Genomic DNA, 24,613 nt, shown 5'->3' with positions numbered 1-24,613 from the left:
TGTGTAAGCCGTTTTTCTTGCTGATAAAACACTTTCACACCCTCTGTACTGTTTCACTTTTAAGCCTTGAACACGTGACAGGGTTATTCTCAAGAGACAAGGTTCATACTTCCTATCTGAGTCCACGTTTTTACGACCATCAGATTAGGTTTTCTGCTACAAAACACAAGTGTTAAGGATTTGTTTCTGGTTGGTATTTGTTTTCCTTAAAAAAAAAATCTTACTTCTGTATTGGGGATAATCCACAAGGAAACAGAGTCCATTCCTCTAGCTCAAGGATGTCTCACTCTAAGCCATCCGGCACTCATGTTGCTTCTACTCAAAGCAGAGTGATCTCCATTCCCACCTCTCCTGTACACACAGAAGCTAGTAAGAGGATGTATTGGCCTTCTCTTGGCCATTGGCTCAGAGTAATCACGTAGGTCCCTATGCAGTAGTCTGGTATACAGGCAAGCAATTCCAAAAGAAAAGCTGTGGCTACTGGTTTTCCATGGACAATAGGACTTTCACAGGGATGTCACAGGTCAAGAGCCTTCCCCAGCAACTCACATCCTCACCATCATCCAAGTGTCTTCCCCAGGGCTGCATCAATGACCACAGCAAACCCCCTTCAAGCAAGTTCCCAAGATAGCCAGGCACAGAGAAAATGCTTCAGAGCAGTTTTCCAGATAGTTCAAGGATGTTTCTATTATTCTGTGGTTAGTTCTAAGAAAATGTCTCAAGAATGTTTCTAGAAAGTTTCCAAGAGTGCTCCATTACGTACTCCAGCCAAGCAATGGAAGGTTTGGCCAAATGGCTCCTTGTCAGGAAGTTTTCAATAAGAAATGAAACACAAGCCTAAGTCTTCATTCAGCAAAGCACTTCACCACTCAGCTACACACTTAAGTACTTTTAGAAAAGTGTATGTGCTAAGTGCCAGAGTCAAATCTTCGCCCATCTTTATAAAAAAAATGGCTTCCACTATGCAGAAAAACACGTCACCATAGTCCACACTTATATCCCATTCCAACTAAGAGCCCAGTTTTCTACCTCAGAAAGTTCAAACCCTTCCACTGGAGCTGGCAGAGACTTTGGATCAGAGAGACCTCAGGGGTAAGAGTTTGGAGGACCTTCTGGATTAGACTAAATCTCACCAATGACAGCATGGAGTCATTTCTCTGCACTCACACTCCTGCTAGGGCAAAGTTTATTTTGAGCCTCTCTTGTAGATCACACAGTAAGATTTTTTTTACTGCTCCTGCCTTTTGTTCATTGGCATTGATGCTAGTTCTGTCCTTCAACACAATCATTCCTCCAGTGGTTTGTTACACTCATCTGCTGTGATTTGTTCTTAAAATATTTTAAAACCCTGTGGGTGGGGACAACAGCTTCTCTTGTCAGATTCCCAGAACAATATGATTCATAGCTCAATATCTAATCCATCAGTTCTTGCTCACCTCCCCCCAGTGTCCCTGTGCAGAAGGAAGCTGAATTATACCCATTGTCTTCAGTGGGATTAGGATCAACCAGTTTGGATACTACTATTAAAAAAAGATTTTTTCTTTGCTAAGCTGCTGGTTTGCTCTGTTATTGTTGCTTTTTGAACCAACCCCCCACACTGGCAAACAAATCGAGGGCTACATTTTGCCAGATTTGAAATTGTGGATGTTGCTGCATGCAGTAGCTTAAATTTTAATCAAATGCCAATTTGTTTAACGTTAGGAAATGTTAGGAGGGCACTGATATCCAAATGACCTCTAATAAACTTGTGCTGCATTGCTGTTTGCACTATACATCTATTTCCTACTCCACACTCTTGCATTCAATGGCCTTTTCCAGAGAGGTGTTGAGCTTATTTCCCCACAATTTCGTGTACAAAATTTGGATCTCAAACAGTTTTCATTTGAAAATTTCTCAGTCCCACTCGATGAGGAGCGGATGCACAGAGAAGCTGCTGAGCTTCCTGTTCCCTGCGCCCGCCCTTCTCTTAATAGTCAGGTTAAAAATACAAATATTGAGCGTGTTTGAACTAAAATTGCATACAACCTGCACGAGATAGACTTGCCAGTTGAGGAAAACAGAATTGCTGCTATTCATATCATAGAATATATAACATAGAATAACAGAATGGCTTGGGTTGAAAGGGGCATTCAAGATTATCCACTTCCAACCCTGCTATGTGTGTTGTTTTCCATCATATTCCAGGCACCAACTTTGAGTTCGATGTGTGCCAATCTTCACTCTCAGTGAAGTAAACAGGTGTTTAAAATAAACAACCTTGAATGTGAAGTATGCTCAGCTGCTCTCTCTGAGGAGACTTTCCTTGATATTATATTACAGACTGGGCTAAAGTGAAAGTAGGATTAGCGACCATGGAAGTCTCCATCTTATCAACAGCCTCTTATCATGCTGTTTTGTGCCATTACAGAATATCAGCAGCCCATTAACAACGCCAAGCTGTCACAGATTCATAAAGCAGTGACCTTTCCCACTGGCAATGCTATCACATTTTTTCCAGCAAGTTGACTGGAACATGCAGTTAGGGCTCATGTGGATGGAGACATACCCTAACTTGCTACCTGGTGTTTCTGCAGCATCCCTCAGCTACTTTCCACCACCTTTCTCACTGCGTAATCTCTTATGTGCAGAAATGTCCCAGTGAACTCCACATTTGTTGCCACAGATTGGATTACCAAATGAGACCAGTTCTTCCTCTTGGACTTGCACTTGCTGGAGGTGTAGCTCAAGCCACTTTGGCAACACAACAGAGAAGGGAACAGGAAGTAAATGCCACTGGAGGCTGAGGGAGAAGCACAACCCAGGAAATCTCTCCTCTCTGATGAGGTGGAACTTGCTTCCTTGCAAGCACAGTGGTCCTACATGCAAACAGGGAAGGATGCTGAGACAGCCTCAATGTGTGGAAGGAGCTGGTGCTGCTGGTAGCATCACTGGTCCCTGCTGTTTCTCTAAACAAGGGCTGCTGAGGTCAGACTGTGATAAATCCCCTTATACATGCACAAGGCCAGCTCCAAGGCAGAGTTTTGCCAACAGGGAACTGTGGTTTTATGAAAAGTGCTGAAAAGCACAAGGGGAGAATGCCATTCACAGCAAGTTCTGACTTCAGGACACAACAAGAACAGATACAGAGGACAACAGATATTGGTTGGTTTCTGCTGTCAGCCTTCAGGAATGAAACTGCTCTTCCTCCCCTTCTGTGCCTCACCACACATAGAATCACAGAGTCATTAACGTTGGAAAAGACCACTAAGATCACCAAGTCCAACCCCAACCCATCCCCACCACGCCCACTGACCACGTCCTGCAGTGCCACATCCGTAGGACTCCCACAGAACCTGCCTGGCACAGTTCAGCCTTTTCTGCTTTACTGATTACCACACATTTTCTTTTTTTCATATGTTAATCTGCTCCAGGAGGATGGACTTTTCTGATGTACACAGAACAATGCTCCTGTAATACTTAAGCAACCTCACAATGCTGAAGCATCCACTGTCTCTGTGGATAGGAATTTGTTCACTAACTCTTCATATCTGCCACCAGTGACATGCTGATTTTGAACCAAAGATGGTCTGGCACCAGAACAGTAGTTCTCTTCCATTGGGTTATAGCAGAAAAAGAATATAAGACAGCATACTTAGCCTGTACTAGGCCTGCATTGCCATGTTTGTGGCAACCCCCTACTGAGATTCAAAAAAGCTCCCCATTCACTCTCTAAAAATTTGGGTTCATGTATGAGATCACCGAAACCTTCACAGAAAGAGAACAAGACAAATTAATGGTGTATCACCCATGCCCTTGTCATAGCAGAAAATTTATCAGATGAAATCTGCAGATCATGCTATGCCACCACTTTATGATCCCAGTTACCAAACCCAATTGGCAAGTCATGATTCATACAAAGATCTGAGTTTTTACCTCCCTCTAGAAGCAGCGGATAAGTCAGGTAACACTAACACATGAGCCATGCTGAACTGTGCAATCAAAGCTTCAGGAACTGTCCCCTTCTTTACAGAAGCTCAGAACCAGGGTTGGCTTCTACATCAGTGTTACACTCAAGACTCCTCCAATGAGATTATAATCCATACTATGTACATTTCATTCTTCAGCTAATAGTTGGATACTAGAGAACTTTAAACACTGAACACCCCAGTACCTTGAAAAGTTCAAATTCCAATCTACCTGGGACCAAAATTCACAACTAAAACACCCTAATTGTAGCAACAATCTTAACCACGTTTACACATGATTAAATTAGCAGGAAAGATCAACAAAAGCAAAATTGATAGGAATCCTGTGGCGATCTGCAGGGCAGCAGGTAGAGCTTTTTAACCAAATAAGAATGTTGTGTCACTCCCAGAGCAGCTCTCTCAGAATTAGCTTTCAGTTCCTTAGGGAGAAACAGCCCAAAGGTGCCCAGTATGTGTGAGGACAGCCGCCTCCTGTAAGCACTGGAACTCCTTTGGTGATCGTCAGTAGGTGTTCTGGGTGATTTTCAGTGCATCCGAAACAGTGTCAATGGGGTTTAGATTGTGAAGATTCTGCAGCTTCTTAAATGGGAATGGAATGAATATTTTACTTGCATCTCTTTTAAAAAAAAACAGATGTCAAAATTACTTACTGAACACAGGAATTATATGGATGCTTTCATCCGATTAATTTTTTCCAAATCTGTTGTAATTACTGAAAGTATTTCCAGTAGAAACATCTGTACTAAAGTCACTGCATCTTTTGTTTAAAAGTAATTGCCAACAAATTTCAAATGTAAAGCCAATGTTATAGAGATATATTGCTCTCTGAATATTATTCACAAACTAAATTCAAAGAGGGGAGAAAAGCCACTCAGCAAAGCGGTAAGTAGTCCTCATAATTTAGTATCTAGAAGTGACCAAGGCATTTGTGCTCATCTTAGAAAACTTCAGAGGCAGAGAAGCCAACTAGAGAGAAAAAGTAATCAGCCACAGCCCAGAAGCAAGACAAGCAGAAAGCTGGAATCTTCCTTACCTTTTTACCATTCACAAAGAAAACAAGTTCATCTCCTGTCTCAGCTGGAGCCATCCTGCACACCTTCCAAAATTCACCCCAATGGGACCACAGGTCACCCCCTCCAAGAGCAGCCCTAACCCCGGCAGGGAAGCAAGCACCAGCGACAGGACAAGCAATGTGAATCCACCTCAAGAACACCTGACTTGAGTTCTACATCAGCACCCTGCGAAACCCCATATTATATAAGGGCCAATGGGGAGGCGTGCCAGCTGCTTTTGGTTGGTGCTTCTGCAGCAGCAATGACAGAAAAGGAAGGAGCAATTTGGCCCGCCCCTTTTTATAGCAATAGATCAGCTCAAATCACAGTTCAGCTGCATTCCCTTCACACCATGCTGCCAAGCTTGCAGGAAAAGGAGTGTGCCACCACACCGGTGCCAGGAATTTACAGCCTTTGGGAATACAGTGCAAACTGCAGGGAGAAAGCAGGGGCTGACTGGGGAGAAGAGTGCTCTCCCAACCTTTCCTTACTGGATATTGACAAGAAAAAGCCCTGCTTCCCTTTCTGTGTGCATAGCCCTTCACCTGGCATTCACTGCACAGTCTCTCCTGAGAGCACATGTCCATGGAAACACTCCTCAGACAACACGTGCCTCATTTTCACAAACTGGATATCCAGTCTCTCAGTCCCATCTTAAAACTACGCCACAAAATTGCACAATTTCAAAATCGAAAAGAGATTTCCTAGCACAGTACTTAATCCTATCTGCCCCATTCTGATTTCAGCACCCTTGCTTCCCATCTTCAGTATAGCAGCCTTCCTCGTTTAATTAACTCCCTAGCTTAAAAATTCCTGGGAGATAACTACATCTTCCTGACAGCAGCATCTCTGGCCAATTCACAAGACTACAAAAGCTAATGTAATCACTATTTTCAGAGACAGCCTTTTCTTAAGTACTTTGGAATTGCATCAGAGCAAAGACAACATACAAATTATCATTTATCTTGTATCTGTCAGTCTGTCCCCTGGGGAAGCTATTTTATAGCAAGTACCTAAGCACTATGTCACAGACGCTGGGAGCTATGCTTTCAGCAAACTGGTATTTGATGCTGGTTACCTTGACCTTCGCTTGCAGTGAACCTGTGCATAGTTGAAACAGTGCTGACACCTACTGTCTGGCATCTCCCCGAATGCGGGGGGGGGGGGGGGGGCATTGGAATTGTGGCACTTTTCTTCAGAATTCTTCTGTTGCTTTATCTCTGGGAAAAAATTTACAGGAATACTACCCTCACACAGCAAGCATCCATCTCAAAATTAGTCTATGTGAGCTTAATACATTAAAATAGTTCAGTAATATTTTAAATAATTATTACTCACAACCACAGGTAGCACGTTGCAGCAATCTTAAGGCAACTAGCCATTATGGCATTAATATCAAAATCAGACAAACTTAGCTTCCTCATCTGTATTTTTCCACAACACAAGACATTGCTCTTAGATTTGAATAATGCTTGTAATCGTGTCATCTCTTGTCTGATGAATTCCATTTGCAACGTTTCTACCCAGCCATGGTGACTACCTTGCAGCTAAACTGTCTGTTGCTCCTATACCAGTCAACAGCATCTTATGATGTTCTACTGTAAGGTTTACTTTTGACCCCATTGATCTGCTGTATACATAACATAGAGGTCATTGTCACACATGTATTTCTCTTTATGGGCAGATATAAAGCTTCAGACCTCATCTCAAGTGCCACTGATTGCAGAATACCAAATTCAAGCACTCTCTCAGGCTGTTCCTATACTAATTTTACAGACAGAGAACCAAAACAACTAGAATGGGAATTTCCAGGTCCTCTAAATTAAACACTGGAACACACAAGCTCTTGTTACTGAAATCTCTTCACCCTTTTTGAAAAACCTGTTCCAAACAACACAGAGAGTTGGCAGAAATGGCGGGGCAGGAAGTGAGAGGCTGGTAAAAATGGCGGGACAGGAAGTGAGAGGCTGGCAAAAATGGCGGGACAGGAAGTGAAAACTGATGCTCAAACTTCTATAGCATAAGAACATTTCCATTAGCGCAGCAATCCATTAGAGCCAGCTGAATACATAAAGCTGGCATCAACCAAACACACAACCCAGTTGCAAAGCAGTATTTTGGTTTAGAGGGGTGGGGAAGAGTAACACGTTTTCCACTGCAGCAACCACCCAGTTGTCCCTTCACAACTCAGAGACAGGTATTCTTTGCAAGTCCAGAATTCCCCACAGTCTCACTCACTTATTAAGAAGATCAGAGTAGTGGATGCATTATGACACCACCAGAAATAAAGGAAGCTAGCTTTTCTCATTCTGATTGCTTAATCCAGCAGATCCAGCTGTTGCAAACACAAGGATAATCTGTTCTGCAGGTGATCTTATGCACAGCTCAATAGATACACTGAAATTTATGGAAACCCCATCCCTGCCTAAGGGGTTCACCACCAGAATTAAGCCAACACATGAAAGTACAGCAAACAGACATCAGAGGAGGTCTGCTATTTTGTTTGCACGTTACTCTTGTGGGAAACAGGGGAGGAAAGTCAGCAGAGGCATTCATGAGGAGGTTTGGTAAAAACAGAAGAAATGCCCAGGTCAGTGCTTTAGCGCAATACTCTAGGTATCAATCACACACAGAGATATATCACAGCTTTTCAAGTGTTTTTGCATTAACTGTCTACCTTCTGCCCCACTTCGTTAGCTGGATTCCTTTTACAAGTTTATGAAATATGAACTCTTGCTAAAGCACGCAGGCAGCATTGTTTAGCTAAAGTTGAAAAGGCTCCTCCTGTGCAACCACCTGCCAAAAGCAGGGCTCAGCCACAAAGCCAGAGCAGGTTGCTTAGGGCTTTAGCAAGTAAAATATAAGTCGCAGAAAGATTTGTTTTCAGACCATAAAGTATCAGCGTTTTCGTTGCTTTGCCACGAGTGTTCTCTGTATAAGTAAAAATCTGGAATACATTGATTATGAACTGGGTACGTGAAGGCAGAGATTACTGTCTGAGGACACCTGTTCTTCTCCCTTAATATCTCCTATTGACCCCTGCTGGAGATGGGCTCTCAAAAGAAATTGCCTTTTGATCAGACCCAGCAGGGACATTCATCCTCTAGCAAAACCTCCCAAAAGATCTCAAAGAAATATGATCTTTCTGGGACACTTGCACAGGCAATAGACTGATTTTTTTGCAATACCTTAAAAAAAATTCACAAAATTAGTATGCAAGTATGAAAGTAACGTATTGCTTAAGTTTTCAAATGCGTTTCTCATGGTAAGAAGAAATAACATCACGAAAGGTATAGGTTTGAAAAAAGATCATAGTCACAAACAAATTGGAGATCCTCCTTGAGTTTTCTGACAGGATGTTAGCTCGTTACTCATGAGATCTTTTCTGCATCCATTTTCCAAGCAGCAGACTAATTCCTAGGAATACTCTGCCGCATCCTTTGCCCAGCCCACACAGACAAGACTGCGTGTCACAGCTGCACCCCACAGACTCAAGTTAGGGCCCCATCCTGCAATCATTCCCATTCCAGTTCTGCCTCATTGGATTCTTTCTGCTTCTAAGCAGAGTTCATCCATATCTTCATAGGAGATCATTAAATCTAGTTTGTATTGTCTGTATGTCAGACTCTCCATCTAGTAACTGGTTCCTTGTCAAAAAAAAAGTGATAGTACGAAAGTGAACCAATGACAGTGGTTCAACTCTGCTGGAGCAGATTTTTACAACTGTGGCATACAGTCTCTTGTTCACCTCTGGTGAAAACGCACAGCTAATGGCAGTGACTATGTTGAAAAACAGTGCATTGTAGCTGAGAGTTTGCTCTATCAAATAGTGGTATTGTGCTCTTTTGTATCTGTTGTAGTTTCCATGGAAATAAATAGGAGGCATTACTTTTAGAGCAACCTACATACTATATGATGTGAACTCATATGTAATATACTGCCCTAAACTATCCGGCCATTCTCTACAAGTCCTCCGGCTGCCCTGCGTATCTCACTGTCAGTCACTTTCTCATTTTACAATGGAATAATGTGGCATACAGATTGTTCAAAGGAAAGGAATCCTTCACAGCTTCCGTTAACAAGAAAGACTTACTGAATCAACACTCACACATAGTAATGACTTTAATGCTGGAAGTTTGCAACCATTCTCCAAGGACACAAGTCTGTTTAAGAAAAAAGTCTGCCCTTCAGTTGGATTTTCCCTCTAGTTCCCAAATACCAATACTATTTCCAAAGTAGACTTATCTGAGACTGGACAGGCCTAAATGTTTTGTTGGTGAAGTATAAGAGAATTTCAGAAGGGCTTTTTTGATCAATGTAATGCAAATTGCAGATGCCATCATCATCACTAGAACTCTCCATCTGTCTGAAGTTACAGCTATTGTCGTCAGCCTGTATCCCGCAGACTGTCTTGACTTTAAAACAAACCCATTTTAAGTGATTTGCCACTATGTAATAGTAACAAACAATAAACACCAGGCAGGGAGGGAAAAGCCCCAGCACAAAATCATGGACAGTGTTCACTCAAGAGCACATGTTATAAACTGAACATGAGTCACTGAAGGTGAAAATTAGAAGTGTCATGAACATGGCAGTAAAGCTGAAGAACTAGCCTCGAAAAGAAATAGTGCATTGAAGAAATACTATCTGCTTTTAAGATGAGCCTTGAACAGCCTACGAATTTGATAATAGGATGTTACACATACACTATGAGAGATGAAACTTTAATTCAAGGCCTGTGATCTCTCTCCAATCCAAAGAAAAAATGAGGCATTCTTAAGTCATGTTCCCAATATTCCACAGTTTCAACGAGAACTAAGAAAAACCCTTTCTATTCCCAGCATTGTTTTATTAAGATAGGACAGGGAAGAGAGCTGACTGTACTTAGAGCTTGTAGTTATGCGCATCTTAAACACGCCTATGGATCCCTGAGTACTCAGTAAAGAAATTCTTAATTATATGAATTATTTTATATATTTGATAAAAAGCACCTCATTTAAGACATGCTGCTGTCAGTGACAGACTTTGTGCCCAGTGATAGGCATTTGAAAGGCACGGAACAGAAGTCTTACACTAATCTAACTGGCTTCCAAACAAATTCTTGAAAATTGGATGTAATAATTGGCTCTTCATTCATTAGTTTCAGGAGTATGAAGATGTATTTCCTCCACTATATTTCTTCCTGTTCTGCACAATGAACTTAGAGATCCCACATCATTTGCTGTGACAGCCTCTTGTGTCACCTAATGACAGGTCTGAAGCAGCTATTACCTCCCTTTTGACCTAGCATAATTCCCCATTTTAAAAAGCAAACAGTTTCCCTCACTTGTTTTCTTTTTTTTTTTTTAATATCCTGCATTGTTTTATACCTGAACTCCAGAATTCTGTACATTTTCACAAGATGGCAGGAGGCTATTTCACAAAATTCAAGCAGGGAAAATAAGGTTATGAGAGATTTGCCAACAGCAAATGAATGACAGGGCTGCTGCAATAAAACACCCAGCATGGCTAATGCTGACACTTTTCTCAAGTAGAGATAAATCAAACCTGGCCAAAGCATCTACAGTTTAAGTGATCAGAGTAAATTAAAGTGAGTAAATTTGCCTAAAGACAGTAAAACCTGTTATTCCCTTGAACAAAGTATAAGACATTCTATATTAACAAAAACACAGCAGAGTTGGATGCAGAATTTTAAATCCACCTCTCCTTACTGTTATGATGGTTCCAATCCTAAATTGGGTTCGATCCATAAAAGCTCCAACATTTCTATCCCATGAGAGTCAAGTCATTGTCTTTGGTTTATTCCTATAATAAAATACTTCCAAAAAAGACAGACTTCTGTTTCCATACCACAAACCTTGCAATATTAAAAAAACAATTAAAAATAGGTTGAACCCACAAAGACCTCCAATAGTCATCTCAAGTACGCTCATTTTGCATCGTCACTTCCCATTCCGCAGCCATGCAAGACTGAATTTTTAGTGAGATCTCTTTCAGTGAATTTATCTATTGCATTGGCCAACTAATATTTACATAGATTCACATAATTATGTATATATTTTTTCATTTAATCCATGTAGCCCTGAAGTTGTTTCTTCTTTGCAGCCACTTTTACCGTGACTGTGATGTACAAAGATTGGCCAAGAACAAGGCTCTGGTCTGTTGGACTCTTTGCCAGTTCAGAGCGCAGTGTCAGTCCCTGGCTGACAGTCCTTCACCCTACAGGTGTTCTGCTAGAACATGGTCCTTCCTCTAGTCTGTACCTGCTTTCTCCAAAGGGGAAGTGGGGGAGCAGTTGGATGTATGATAATTATCATTTTAGAAACAGCTAAATGCTATGGTAGACAGGTTTTCACAGAATCATAGAATAAAATGGTGTGGGTTGGGAGGGACCTTGAAGATCATCTAGTTCCAGCCCCCTGCTATAGGCAGGGACACACCCCTCCCAGACCAGGTTGCTCACAGCCCCATCCAGCCTGGCTTTGAGTGTTTGCAGGGAGGGGGCATCCACAACCTCACTGGGCAGCCTGTTCCAGTGTCTCACCACTCTCACAGCAAAGGATTTCTTCCTGATATCTCACCTACATCTACCCTCTTCCAGTTTAAAGCCATTTCCCCTTTCTCTCCACTCTCTTCTGGAAGCTACATTTTTCTTCAAGAAGAGGATTCATTTGCCGTATTTGTCCTTCCTCTGAGATAGGGACCTTAAACTACTCATCCTTCAAACTCCCATTTAGATCCATCTAGTGGAGTCATATGTTGAGTAATCCCTCCTATTCCATGAGAAGATTCAATATTTGGACTAAAAGGACGCCTAACTTTATCTAAGGTTTACCTACCTTTTAGAATATTTTGATTGTATAAAAATAGCCTCTTAAAAGGAAAGTTCTGAGAAAAATGGCCTTTTTACACATCACGCTTACATGGATAACAAAACACTAGGTTTTGAGTTTTTCCTTATTTTACAGAAGAAATAACTGCAGTACAGCAGAGTTAGACAACCTGGCAGGACAAACAGAGCCAACACTAAGGATGAAATTTTCAACAGCATTCAACGCTGAGCCCCTTTCTCCCCAGACTCAGTGGAAGAGAAGTTAAACAAACACCAAAAGCTCTCTGAAAACTCTGCCTGGTGGGAAACCACCCCCTGGTTTCACCGAGAACCTGTTGGCTGAAACAATACATGGACATTCTTTGTTTGCAGTTCACAGCATCAATGCCCCCAGCAAAACGACACAGTGTCAAAGTAAGATCAGCACTCAGTTGTTTTCCCGCACTGACCTGAAAGGCATGAGCGTAACACTGGGTGAAAAACAATACAATGCTACCAGTTTTCCTAGAAATGCTCTGTTTTATTTTCCAGAATAAGAAAGAGCTGTTGAGCATTTCATTCCACAGTGCATAACCCAGGGAGCAGGAAAGTTGAAAGCATTACCTCTTATCAAAACTGGCAGATGTCCTAGTTATTGCATCTTGTTTAGGTAAAGATCTGTAGTGAATACAACTGCTCAGCTCACATAACGTTGCTGCCTCCTAAGACATAAACTGAGCAGTTTAATTTATCATTATTTCAGGGAGGTATTTTTTATGTTAAAACTACTAACAAAAACCATGTATAAATACAGGAATAAAAGGGAATCCCCTTCATTCTGGGAGCAGTGATTCTACCACCACTGACGTTGTCTTTGAATTTATGAGGGCTTTTTCTCACATTTCAAATTTCTCAGGTTCCTTAACCTGAATTGTGTTCATGTCAACATTTCTTATAAGTAAATCCCTAGTTGTCCCTGACCTCCTGCCCACACTGACGTCAGAGGAAGCTTGGATACAGAAAGATGACACGATGTTCAGGGTAAACGAAGAGAAAAAAAAACAAGATTCCACGTTCAGGGTCTGCTGATCAATGGAAGCCTGACTCAGCAGCAGCTTCACAAGAAGCATATCCCGATTGGGCGAGGAAAGGGAGCGGATCTCAGAGCCAGGCAGACACAGAGGTCAACGGCAGGGCCGGGAGGAAGGTCAGTGGCCTGGCAGCCAGTGCCTGGGCCATGTGCCTGCCAAGGGCATGGCCAGCGAGCACCCAGCAGGCTGCTCTCCTCACCTGCCCTGCTCTGCCGCCCCACAGCGCGACCCCAGCTGTGAGGTAGGGCTGGCTACCCACCGATGGCAGCTCCACCACAACAAAGATTTGTGGAGACGAGTTTAAATGCAACCCATCTGCAGTACTGCATCCAGGCCTGAGAGCTGTGGGTGCCCCATCCCTGGAGGTGCCCAAGGTTGGATGGGGCCCTGGGCAGCCTGAGCTGGTGGGGGGCAGCCAGCCCATGGTAGGGGTTGGGAGGGCTTTGAGATCCCTTCCAATCCAAACCACTCTATGATTTATGAAGTCCTCTCTTATACACATACACGACCAGGAAAAAATAAGAACCACGTATCCTACTGCTTGTCTAAACATTATTGCTGAGCTATAATATATGCCACATGCTACGCAAAAACAATAATTTATATATAATATATGCTACCTTGAGCATAACATGATTGCCCTGCCCTTATCTCTGTCTCAGGCATGCAACCAAGCAGCAATGCATTACAGTCTGAGATGGTGAGGGATGTGGTTAGTGGGTATGGTGGAGAGGGGTTGATGGTTGGACTAGATAATCTTCAAGGTCTGTTCCAACCTTAATGATTTTATGGTCTATTCACTGGATACTCTGAAAGCAGATGCTATTTCATAGAATCATAGAATGGCCTGGGTTGAAAAGGACCTCAAAGATCATCGAGTTTCAACCCCCCTGCTGAGTGCAGGGTTGCCAACCACTAGACCAGGCTGCCCAGAGCCACGTCCAGCCTGGCCTTGAATGCCTCCAGGGACGGGGCATCCACAACCTCCCTGGGCAACCTGTTCCAGTGCGTCACCACCCTCCGTGTGAAAAACTTCCTCCTAATATCTAACCTAAATCTCCCCTGTCTCAGCTTAAAACCAATCCCCCTTGTCCTATCGCTATACACCCTCACAAACAGTCGTTCCCCCTCCTGTTTATACGCTCCCTTCAAGTATTGGAAGGCCACAATGAGGTCTCCCCAGAGCCTTCTCTTCTCCAAACTAAACAAGCCCAGTTCCCTCAACCTTTCCTCATAGGAAAGGTGCTCCAGCCCTCTGCTCATCTTGGTCACCCTCCTCTGAACTCGTTCCAAGAGCTCCATGTCTTTCTTGTGCTGGGGGCCCCGGGCCTGCACACAGTACTCCAGATGGGGCCTCACAAGAGCCGAGTAGAGGGGGACCACCACCTCCTTCTCCCTGCTGACCACTCCTCTTTTAATGCAGGCCAGAAGAATATTCTATTTGTAGAAGATCCATGAGATGTGTGTAGATAATGTAACCACCAGAAGACGGGGAAAAAATAACTAGAGAAATGATTACAAGAGAAGTTATTTGAGGGAACAAATAGGAAGGTGATACTAGTTTTTCTGGGAGGAAAATGTACATCTAAATGGTGGCACCCATTTCAGTTATACTCTTCTGGCCTTACCCTGGCTGAGGAGTTGCAGTAGGATGGCTTCCTGTCAGATTCAACTCCTCCTGCACTGCATAGGGCACTTAAAGAGCTACTCTGGTAAGCTATAAATAATTAACTTAATCCACACTGTGCAAGCAACAGGGCAAAAAATTACAAAATCCATTTATGCAACTGAAATGTACTACACAGGGACATTCAAAACACTCTTCAGCAATCTGAATGTCCTTTCTTTTTCCAGTTTTTATACTGAAGATGGAAAGCATTGAGGAATAGAGATGGAGCATAAGCTAGATCTGATTTAAAATATGGAAATCTAGGCAGGAGTGAAAAAAAAATATTTTTAAAATCACTCACTGAGATTTTAACATACAGCATCACTAATGCTGAACTTCATCAACAACAAAAATACCTACACCACGAAATGAGTTCTTTGCTCTATTTGTTCCACAGCAAAAGCTGAAAGGGGTATGAAATCTGGCAATAGAGATAAACCAGGAAAAATAATACACAACTTATGGTTTTTTCCCCCCCTTTCAATTTATGATCTAGCAGGACACAATTTTATTGTATGCTTTTCATTCTAAAAAGTCTCTGGAAATGATTCCTTCCAGCAGCTTGTTCTGGATGTATTGACAATGCATGCATAACCTCTGCAAACATTCTCCGCAATGCAAACACAATTGTTTCCGTATAATTAGGACTGACTAATCACAGTAATGTGTATTGTTCAATCATTTAAGTATCATTATGCAACTGACAGCATTCATTTCCTTGACTGCAGAAGAAACTCTTGTCACTATGGCTGGTGAGACTTCATAACCCTTTTCAATGGCTTCCAGTTGAAAAATAACATCAAATTCAGCATTTTTGTTCTAGCCCTTTCATATAAAGGATGTCTCAATATCACCACACACCAAAGAATTATTAAACTGCTGATCTGTTCAACCTGCATCTCACGTAATATTTTAAATAAGCATCTTTGATTTAGGAGAGTGAGTCACTAGAATGAAGAACCTTCACTTGGTTGCTGAGTTACAGCAATGTGTTGAAACTCCCTTTCCTCAAGGGAATGAACTTACTCCAGACCTCAGCATCATTAACATTTAATAGGACAAAACTCATGCTTGGAAAAGCCCAGGCAGGCAACTTTCATCACAGGTCACCGATATTCTCTGAGCAGAGCTACCAAATGAGTTATAATGTAAAACAGGTCTAGAAATTTCTTCCACCGAGAAGCCATGAACACATTTAATGGCCTATTTTGTATTTCAAGAGTCTTCTGCAACCTTTAAGGCAGTGTGACTTTCAGCCTGGGCAGAACAATTCCACAAGAAGGAACCCGAGCCCACGGGGCTCTTGGAGCCAGGCAGTCCTACACACTGCTGCGGTCGATGTACCCTGTCTGAACAGGGGACTGACCTACCGTGCAAATAGATCCACAGACTGAGGCCAGCAGAGCTCACAGCATTCACATGGACACCTCATCTACGGCTACAGCCAGGCCCCTTGAGCTTTCCATCCAGCTCCATAGAATTTGTGTCCCAGAAGTGAAGGACATAGCATACAGATCCTACTGCTTCCTTCTGGTCCCCCATTTCCCTCAGCTTTCTTACTGTTCCAGGATGTTTCATGGTCCCAAAACCATGACTTTTAATCTTCTCAGCAGTTTTTACCATGAGAATCTGCTTTCTCCATCTTTGATTAATCTATAACTGTGACTTCAGAAGTTCCACTCAATTTCAAAACAGAAAAGCCATAAAAATGTACCAATAGTGATTTCCTTGGAGAAAGTTCTTGAATGGATCCCATTACAATATATTTTTTTTGTGGCTACCCACTGTTCATCGTGAATTCCTGAAAATCTGGACCTATATGGGATGCACACCATTTGGTTCTATGTCTCCAAGCCATCTTTGCTACTAGCCTGCAGAATGACTCCTTGGTAGATCAGTGCTGCCCAAAGCTCTGGGCATGCTGTTGGAAGGAGGTTGATCACCTTTCCAATCCAAATTGTTTATTTGGAAAAGCAACAACATATTTCCCTTCTTTATGCTCGTCTCACATGCAGTTGCCTACTTCTGTTCTGCAGCTTTCTGATGGAAGGCCGGTTTGCTGCTCCCTTCACACAGCCTTCTGAGCATACTGCACAAGTATGCTCTGAATTTTTCAAAACTTGCACACATTAATGTATTTTTTGCTGGTGCATCTCATTTTTCACACTTCATTAACAAAAGTTTTCATCTTAAATTATTGCTGGGGATGCTTAAGACAATTCAACAGAAGTTCAAGAAGCTAAAACCTGCCCATACAAGCTAAAAACACATTGCAAGCACATACATCTCAGGCATTCAGATCTGCTGTGGTCAAAATATCCATTGTTCTGAAAAAAAAATAAGAAAACAAGACTGGCCAAGGGAGTAGCTCACTGATCAGCGCATTTAGAGTATTTAGAAGCATATCTATATATAAGCAATCTGATATACACATTTAATATCTTGTCTATTGATCCTGCTGTCTCCACTCTCTCTCTTGTCCCTATGACACTGAGCTCTCTTCACTAAATGTTTCAATGATTCCATGCACTGAAATGATCTTCCATTCTTTCATTGTCCATTGGTTCCTCCTCCATGGACTACATCAAGTCTAAAATTCATACTCCATAACAGTTTCTCCCCCTTTTGAAACAACATGCTTCAAACACATCCAGGACTAGCTGTAATGAGTGGTGTGAGGTGTATGGATTGCCAGGATGGCCCAAGTCCAATATTGAGGGAGAAATAGAAGCTCAGTGAACCAAGCTAGCTACCTCGCTGCTGGAAAGCGGGGCATCAAAGCAACACATCCACTGCAATAGGGTGAGAAACGCTCCAGATCTTAAGTGAGGTGCCAGGAGTAATTAATATTTGAGAATACCCCAATTCTCTTCCAAAATGTGTTGTGCAGTCCCACAAAGGCAAAAGCTACCTGGGAAACAGAGATGGCAGGAGAACTGTGAAGTCACACTCAGCATTCAACACATGCTATAGACTTCAAAGAGTACACCAGGAACACAGCAAGCTATCTGCTCTGACTTGCTCACGTTACAGGAAGCCTCAAAGACATACTGTCATTCTGGAAAGCTTATAGAGGTGTTTATCATTACTGCAGTACTGTTTATAAATCGGCAAAGCAGAGGAGATGTTCCATTTATAACATAATCCTGTTGCAGCCACACAGTGACACTCTGCAATTAATAGGACATGACGAGTAGACTTTTAAACCCCTCTGACAGGAACTTGATCTACTTATTAGGAACTGACAAAAATAAAAGCTAAATCACCTTACAGATGGGGGAGAGTACATACAATTTTTTCTTAGGCAAAATGTCAATACTTTCATAAGAAAAAAATAAGTTTTTAAGGCTGATTTGATCAGTTCTGTGTTTCAAGAACTAGAACAGGTGTGTTCATTCCTTTTTTGCACATCGCTAGCACTGGGCCAAGTGCTATTATTTTTCTATGCAATAACTTCAGGCTACAATGCCACCAAGAACTAAAACAACCTAATAGACATTAATTAACAATGACACCACAGGGTGTTGTGCCAATATCTGCCATTTTACAGATAATAAAGGATGAGACACTAATAGGGACTCTTGGATCATACAGTGAATCAGCAGTAGGAAGGGAATAGACAATAAATGCTCATTCCTGTTTTTACAGTGCCTGGGTACTTGGTTTGTTTATTGATTTGGTTTTTTTTAAGTGGCTAAGCTTTCCACTACTGCTTTAAAAGATGGCTTCAAATTAATTGGCTGAAATTTGTATTTACATATTCAAAGAAATTGCAATAGCTCGGTGGCCTTCACAAAAGGACACGAAACCAAAAGTTACGCAGATGGCCCCAGGGACCAGCGATTGTGCAAGCTTTGTAGCCGTTCACCAGTGCTTTCAGCCTGCCAGTTTGTTTGCCTAACAGCTGGGAGGTGGTGCTGATGAAATTTCTCTTGCAGTTTGATAGGCCAGTGCTAACTTGCCTCTGGTTCAAAGCCAAAATACAGAATCAGATGAAAACTAAACCTTAGTAGAATCAGTATCTTGTGCTTAATTAAGCTTTGTTGTTTCTCTTTAATTGAGGGAACTATTTCGTATTCCACAGATTCCTTTAAGGTAACAAGAGCCCTTACCGAGGATTACACTGACTTGACCACAGCTAAACCACATCTTTTTTTCTCCAGTCTCCAGCAATTCTAGCTCAACGTTTATTCCTTTTAAGTAGAGCATATACCCAATGTGAATTCATCTCTCTGGGCCATCAGGTGCTGCTTGCACTAATGATTTATGTCAGTTAACAATCTGGAAATGTTCACTGATGGCTGAGAGATGTGTTCTGGTTCTTCCAACACATCTGGATTAATATCCATGGTTACCAGTGATGGAGTTTTCGTGTATATCTACTTCAGCACTGCTTAGATCAGCAAGATTATGACATGAGCAAGATGAGATCTGGATGTTAAAGTTTAAGCACAATATCTTAGAAGATAAAGCTTCACGCTGCTAGGTTGGACAACCCACTTTAGCCATGGCAATTAGATTCAAGATTCACTCTCAGTATGGCTGTAACACGTTACGCACCCAGAAGGTCTTTGATCCCAGTAAGGGTATAGTAAATAAGGCACTAGCACCCACTCATAATAGCACTGTGAAAATTTATGCCTAGAAGTGCAGTCTACAGATGACACTAGATTCCTTAGTTAAAATGAAGATAATTACAAGTCAATAATAACGATTTTACAGGTAACAGCATCTAGTCTTTACCTCCATCTCAGATACTGATATAACCTATAGAAGTTTGCTTACAAACACTTGGTGACACCACAGTACACTGCAGTCTTTTAAACTAGTTCTGCTTTTTCCCCCACTTAATTAAGTGTAATGAGATGTTCCTTTCCTGTATATCATGAGGTCTTTTAAGATTACAAATCCATCAACTGCAATAAATAATTGTTGATGCTAACAAGTCACCTGAAAGCTCTCATTACTACCTGATCGGTTTGCAATTGTGCTTAACCAGAGTAGGAACAAGGTCCTCCCATGGCCTCCAGTTGACTGGCACACCTCAGACAGCCCAACGTCATCACTACAAGGCCATCTTTACCGCTGTGTGTACGCCTTCCCATTGCAATCACAGTAGAGCAAACATTGACTAAGGTAACCTCTTGTTTTGAGTTGAGTATCTGAAGAATGATCATAACCTCAATCCATTCTTGTGTAGCAAATGTCTAGATGACCTATCAGCTGCAGCTTGCAACACCTTTTCCAGCCTCTTCCCTACGTAGGGTGAATGGTGCAATCCTGCCCTGAGTCAATACACTTCCAAACGTTCACCAAGTATTTTACTGGCTCCCACAGCACATGACTGGTTTAAGAGGTATTCCGCAAATCATGCCATTAATCCTCCTGGCAAACAGCAGAGATAGAAAATGCCAAAACTGAAAACAACACCTTTATGAAGAGAGTGAAACTGATACCAAATATTTTCCTAGTTCGAGTCACCTTGGATTGTTTCATCAAGAAAACATATACAAACATGCAGAGCTTAAGATCTTCTGGTCACACCTTCTCTCCCGTTCAGCTGTCACACCTGCATTTTCCTGGACTCTCATCTCTGTTGCTAACAGACAGGCACTCCCTGCCAAACGGTTCTTTGCCATCTCCTTCTGAAGGCAGTGTCTGCCATAGCACTGGAAGGGTGGGAAGCAGCATGCACAAGCATTCACACCGGCTGCATGCACCAGGTAATCCCGTGTCTCCAGATACAAATAGCCTCTGCAGCTTCGTAGAGTTACCTCATTTTTATTCCAATCTTTGTTTCTGCTTTCACTTTTGCAACATGAAAACGTGTACAAGTATGGCTGTCTTTGGCACATGGCATATTTTCCTCTTGGACCCCTGCCCCTCTGCCTTTTGGCCGTAGCACAAGGAAAGCACTCTCCTGCAGGCTGTCACCCAGATAGAAGAGAGGGTTTTGTGTCTGGTTGTTGGTTTTGTTCTGTTTTTAACTTGGAATACTCTTTTGTGCAATTCCTTACCTTTAAGGTCATGAGAAGGCAGCATTTTTCAGGACAAAGTTGATGATTCTGTTGCACTACTGCTGTAGTTCAAGATAAAGGGTGTTACCGGACCTTACTTTATCACAAAGTAACATTATAAAAAATAACCTTCTCTGATTATTTATAATACTCTGCCTTGAAATGCATCTTGCTGGTTTCCTGTATTAAGCTACGTGGCACTTTTAACAAAATCCAGCCTGAACAAAAGGAAGTTCAACATGTTTACTATACGTTACCGTTCAAAGCCAGACAGAAACCAGTGCTCAGTGCACTGAAGTTGAAGTTCATTAGTGGTATCTCTATCAAGGGGAAACACCGGGTCCACTTGCTTATTAGCCATTCAGATGGCGAAAGAGACACAAGTTTAGGGCTGCATTAACACCTCAGGGTCCCTACCCCAAAGTAAGGCTACCCAAAACCTACAGACAGTCTGGAAACATGATTCAGTTTTGACCATCTTCTCCCGCTACAGCGAACTTCCCCATCTTCCCAAGTCTGGGCAGGAACATAACTACAGGAGTTCAGGAGCGCTGAAACAAGCAAAGACAGATGAAGCTGAGCATAATGCAGGGCGCTGGAGATGCCCAACATGGAAAAAACAATACAGTTATAGACAAGAGACCCTATCCACTCACAGGGTACTCAGAAAAAGGAACAGAAAGGACAGAGACCTCATAGTTGACTCAATGAAAAGTTACCGTGATGCACTGCAAGTACAATAAAGCATAAATGACTTATCACAGGTATTGGCTAATGTCAGCACACCAAGAAAAAAAAAAAAGAAAAAAGAAAGATGTTCTAGAGTAACCTATGCTTAGTTAGCATGATATAACACATGCTCCTTCAGTTCAAGAGTTGGCAGCCTGCTTTAGCACGTATGTTACGGGGTAGGTTACATAACAAAAAGCAAACAACGAGTGATTTTACGCCTGCTCCTTCAACTATATAAAAGGCCTGGCACTCAACTCCGGGAGTGCTTGCTTTGCAAGTTATTGCCTGGCACCTGGCTCTGCAAACCTCGGCTCAGAGCACTCATTGACTCCAGAACAGCAGACACAAACCCAGCCCCTGCTGAAGGACAACAACCTGGGTATCATTATGAAGGAAAAAAAAAAACTGGAATACACAAGGCAGGAGGAGGTACCGTGAGACAAATCTATGAAGTTTATGACAAATATAATAATAGCTATTGTATATGCAAAAAGCAGACTGCAGCAGCACGTAACTAAGCCTCAACAATAACATTCAGGAAATGAATAAGTCAGGAATCCCATTTTAAATCATTTCAAAAGCAGCAGGATTGTACCTTAATCACTCATACAACAACATAGATGCAGTTAATGCAATTAACAGGAAAAAACAAAATTGCAGAAGAGAAAGCAAGAACACACGTACTAAACTGGAGGCAGCAACTGCATGTTCAGCCCCCAGTGCAGACAGCCACAGACCTCAGCTCCACTGACAGGGTAGAAGGAGCATTGCCAAAGTGCTTCTGAATGGCCTACCTCTGTCCTGAGACACATGGGGCCAGCCCGAGCCTGCAGGGACAGTCTCAATCAAGGTAACTCCATTTCCCCCACTCAGGTGGGGATGCATCCTACATCTCAACGCAGATAGAACAAAGTGTGCTTCTTGCTTGCCCCCCAGCTTTTCCCTACCAGGCTACTTCACTGCTTCCTTCCCACTACAGCTCCTCCTCCAGCAGCACTAAAACCACCAAGAGCCCCCCCTGCCTCATTCACTCCCTTTTAACCTGTTGTCTGCAGCTCTTATCAAATACAGGTGAGCTCAATTTGTTGCTAACGCAGCACACCAGCAGCAGGGCCCATATGCCCGGAGAGCAGAGAACAGCCTTATTTAGCCTCTCTGAATCTCATTATTGTCTTCTCAAGATCACTGAGTCCAACCCCCTGCTAATGCAGGTTCCCTACAGCTGGTCACACAGGTGAGCATCCAGGTGGGTCCTGAATATCTTCAGAGAAGGAGACCAGCACCTCTCTGGGCAGCCTGTGTCAAAGCCAGTTAGCAGGGGGATCTCTGATCCTGCCTTAGCTTCTCTTTAGATTGAAAGGAATAAAGGTTTCTACTGAGATGGGTAAAAATATCCATTGTGAATGGTGGATTAGAAGGCAGAAGGATGGCTGTGTCTGGGAAGAATCTGGATGGTGCATAAAGGACGTTCCTTTATGGAATGTACAGAAAGGAGTGTGATTCACATAGAGGCGGTGTGCTGTAGAGAAAGTACAGACATTAAACCCAGATTATCACATAAACTCCCAAGATGCATTGAGTTCTGATGTACACCTTAGCAGAAGAAGAAACTTCTACCACAGCAATGTATCAGTCCTCTATTTCTCCCCCAGACAAATCACACTGCTACGCCTTGCACTTGAACACACAAGCTTCCAGTAACTTATTTACTCTTCTCCATGTGACATCTTCATTAATTTGCCCTGGAACCACTCACTGACCTTACAAGTCTCTGGATTTATAACACACTCCTGTCATAAACTGGGTGAGCAGCTTCACGCCAAGCGCAGCAACTGAAAAGAGCCTCCATCACCCCCGAGCTCATCAGCACGTCTTTACAGAAGGAAGGCAATGTATTTCAACTGTTACTACTATGTTGCATCATTGCAATGCATGATTCACATCACGGTAGCATCGCTAAGTTCCAATGAAGTCATGAGCTACTCTGTTCTATAAAATACCATAGTCCCACCCTTAGATGCCTGAAATTTAAGTAGTGAGACAGAAAAGAGGTGTGAAAATTAAACTAGCAATTATTAATCAAATTTTTAAATCGTTTTCCCAAGGTCTCTCAAGGCCTGTGGCAAACTGAAGCACAAAACCCAGCTCTACTGGCTCTTCCTCCAGCCATTAAGCACAGCATCCTCTCTCCCTTGTCTCCCAGGCAGTGTATCTGACATGCATTTTGCTTCCCGCCTTCCTCCTCCTCCATGTTTATCTGTTACTTCATTTCTACGCACAGTTTATTCCCTAGTCCAAGCCACATTTGGCATACACGGCCTGCACCTATCCATTTTAGCTATCCATTCTAATAATGGTGCTGGTCCACCTTCTGTATTCCTCCTTGCCACGCTCTCCCCCTGCTGCTCCTGCCTTGCTCCTGCAGGCTGCAATCCCATTTAGACACAGGGCCTGGGATACAGGTGCTGGGAGCTGGATGAAGGACGGATGACTGGTGCTCCCTCAAATCCCACCGTAAGTAAATAAAGGGGAAAAAAAGCCTATTTTTTTTCCTAGTTATCAAATACGACTGTGGGATAGACCCTTCTGAATAACAGGGCAGTTTCTCCCCATCAAACTCATGAGAACTCCATTGGGATTCGGGGTTCTTCCCTCGGACACCAGCCCACACAGCTCTCTCTGGCAGCAGGAGGTGTTTGTCAGCACTGAGGCTCCGTAACCGCTTACAGCTTCACCTCCTGGGCAAGAAAATGCTCTGCCACGAGGCAGCCACCTCGAGATTCAAATCAGGCTGACGCAAATTGTCAGTGAATGTATTTGTAACACACAAAAAAGGAGAGAAATACTTCCAAAGATATAGGCAAGGAAATGGAAGGGGAAAACGCGTAGTGTATTTGCACCAACATGGGATTCTCCAAACACGTTTCCCTCATCACATCTGAACTATCGGGAATCATCCTGATCTACCACAACACTTTGGTTTTTTTCCTGGGATACTTCTCAGCTTCTCAGCACAGAAATTATGTGATAAAAGTTTTAATATAGTTCAGATTGTCATGGAGCACTGGGATTAGATTCTCTTTTAATTCTCTCCTCTGCCACACTCAGAGACATAACGTTTAGGTCAATTTCAGCATTATTTGTGCCACTTCAGCCTCCCCTAATAGCAAGAGGTAGGCATTAGGACAACAGATGCTACCAAGCTGATTCCAGAGAATCTGGCTTGCGTTGCTGAGGAGTAGGACAGAAAAGGAAGGGGAAATAATAACAGTAATG

At 42.6% G+C, this 24,613-nt stretch overlaps 1 protein-coding gene across 2 annotated transcripts in view; it reads right to left on the bottom strand.

Moving 5' to 3' along the window:
* Nucleotides 1-24,392, bottom strand: part of XDH (xanthine dehydrogenase) — a 61,188-nt gene extending 36,796 nt beyond the window's left edge. The window contains exon 1 of one of the 2 annotated variants that reach the window (XM_021390213.1): nucleotides 22,132-24,392. In XM_021390213.1, the coding sequence (XP_021245888.1) occupies nucleotides 22,132-22,149 (18 nt within the window). In that variant the 5' untranslated portion in view covers nucleotides 22,150-24,392. Of the gene's footprint in view, nucleotides 1-4,998; nucleotides 5,274-22,131 lie in introns of those variants that run through there. The other variant, XM_021390211.1, reaches the window with a different exon arrangement.

The sequence above is a fragment of the Numida meleagris genome, chromosome 3 (assembly GCF_002078875.1).
Source record: "Numida meleagris isolate 19003 breed g44 Domestic line chromosome 3, NumMel1.0, whole genome shotgun sequence".
NCBI classification, from domain to species: Eukaryota; Metazoa; Chordata; class Aves; order Galliformes; family Numididae; genus Numida; species Numida meleagris.
The sequence above is the reverse complement of the archived record's forward strand: the minus strand, read 5'-3'. Positions and strand labels throughout refer to the sequence as shown.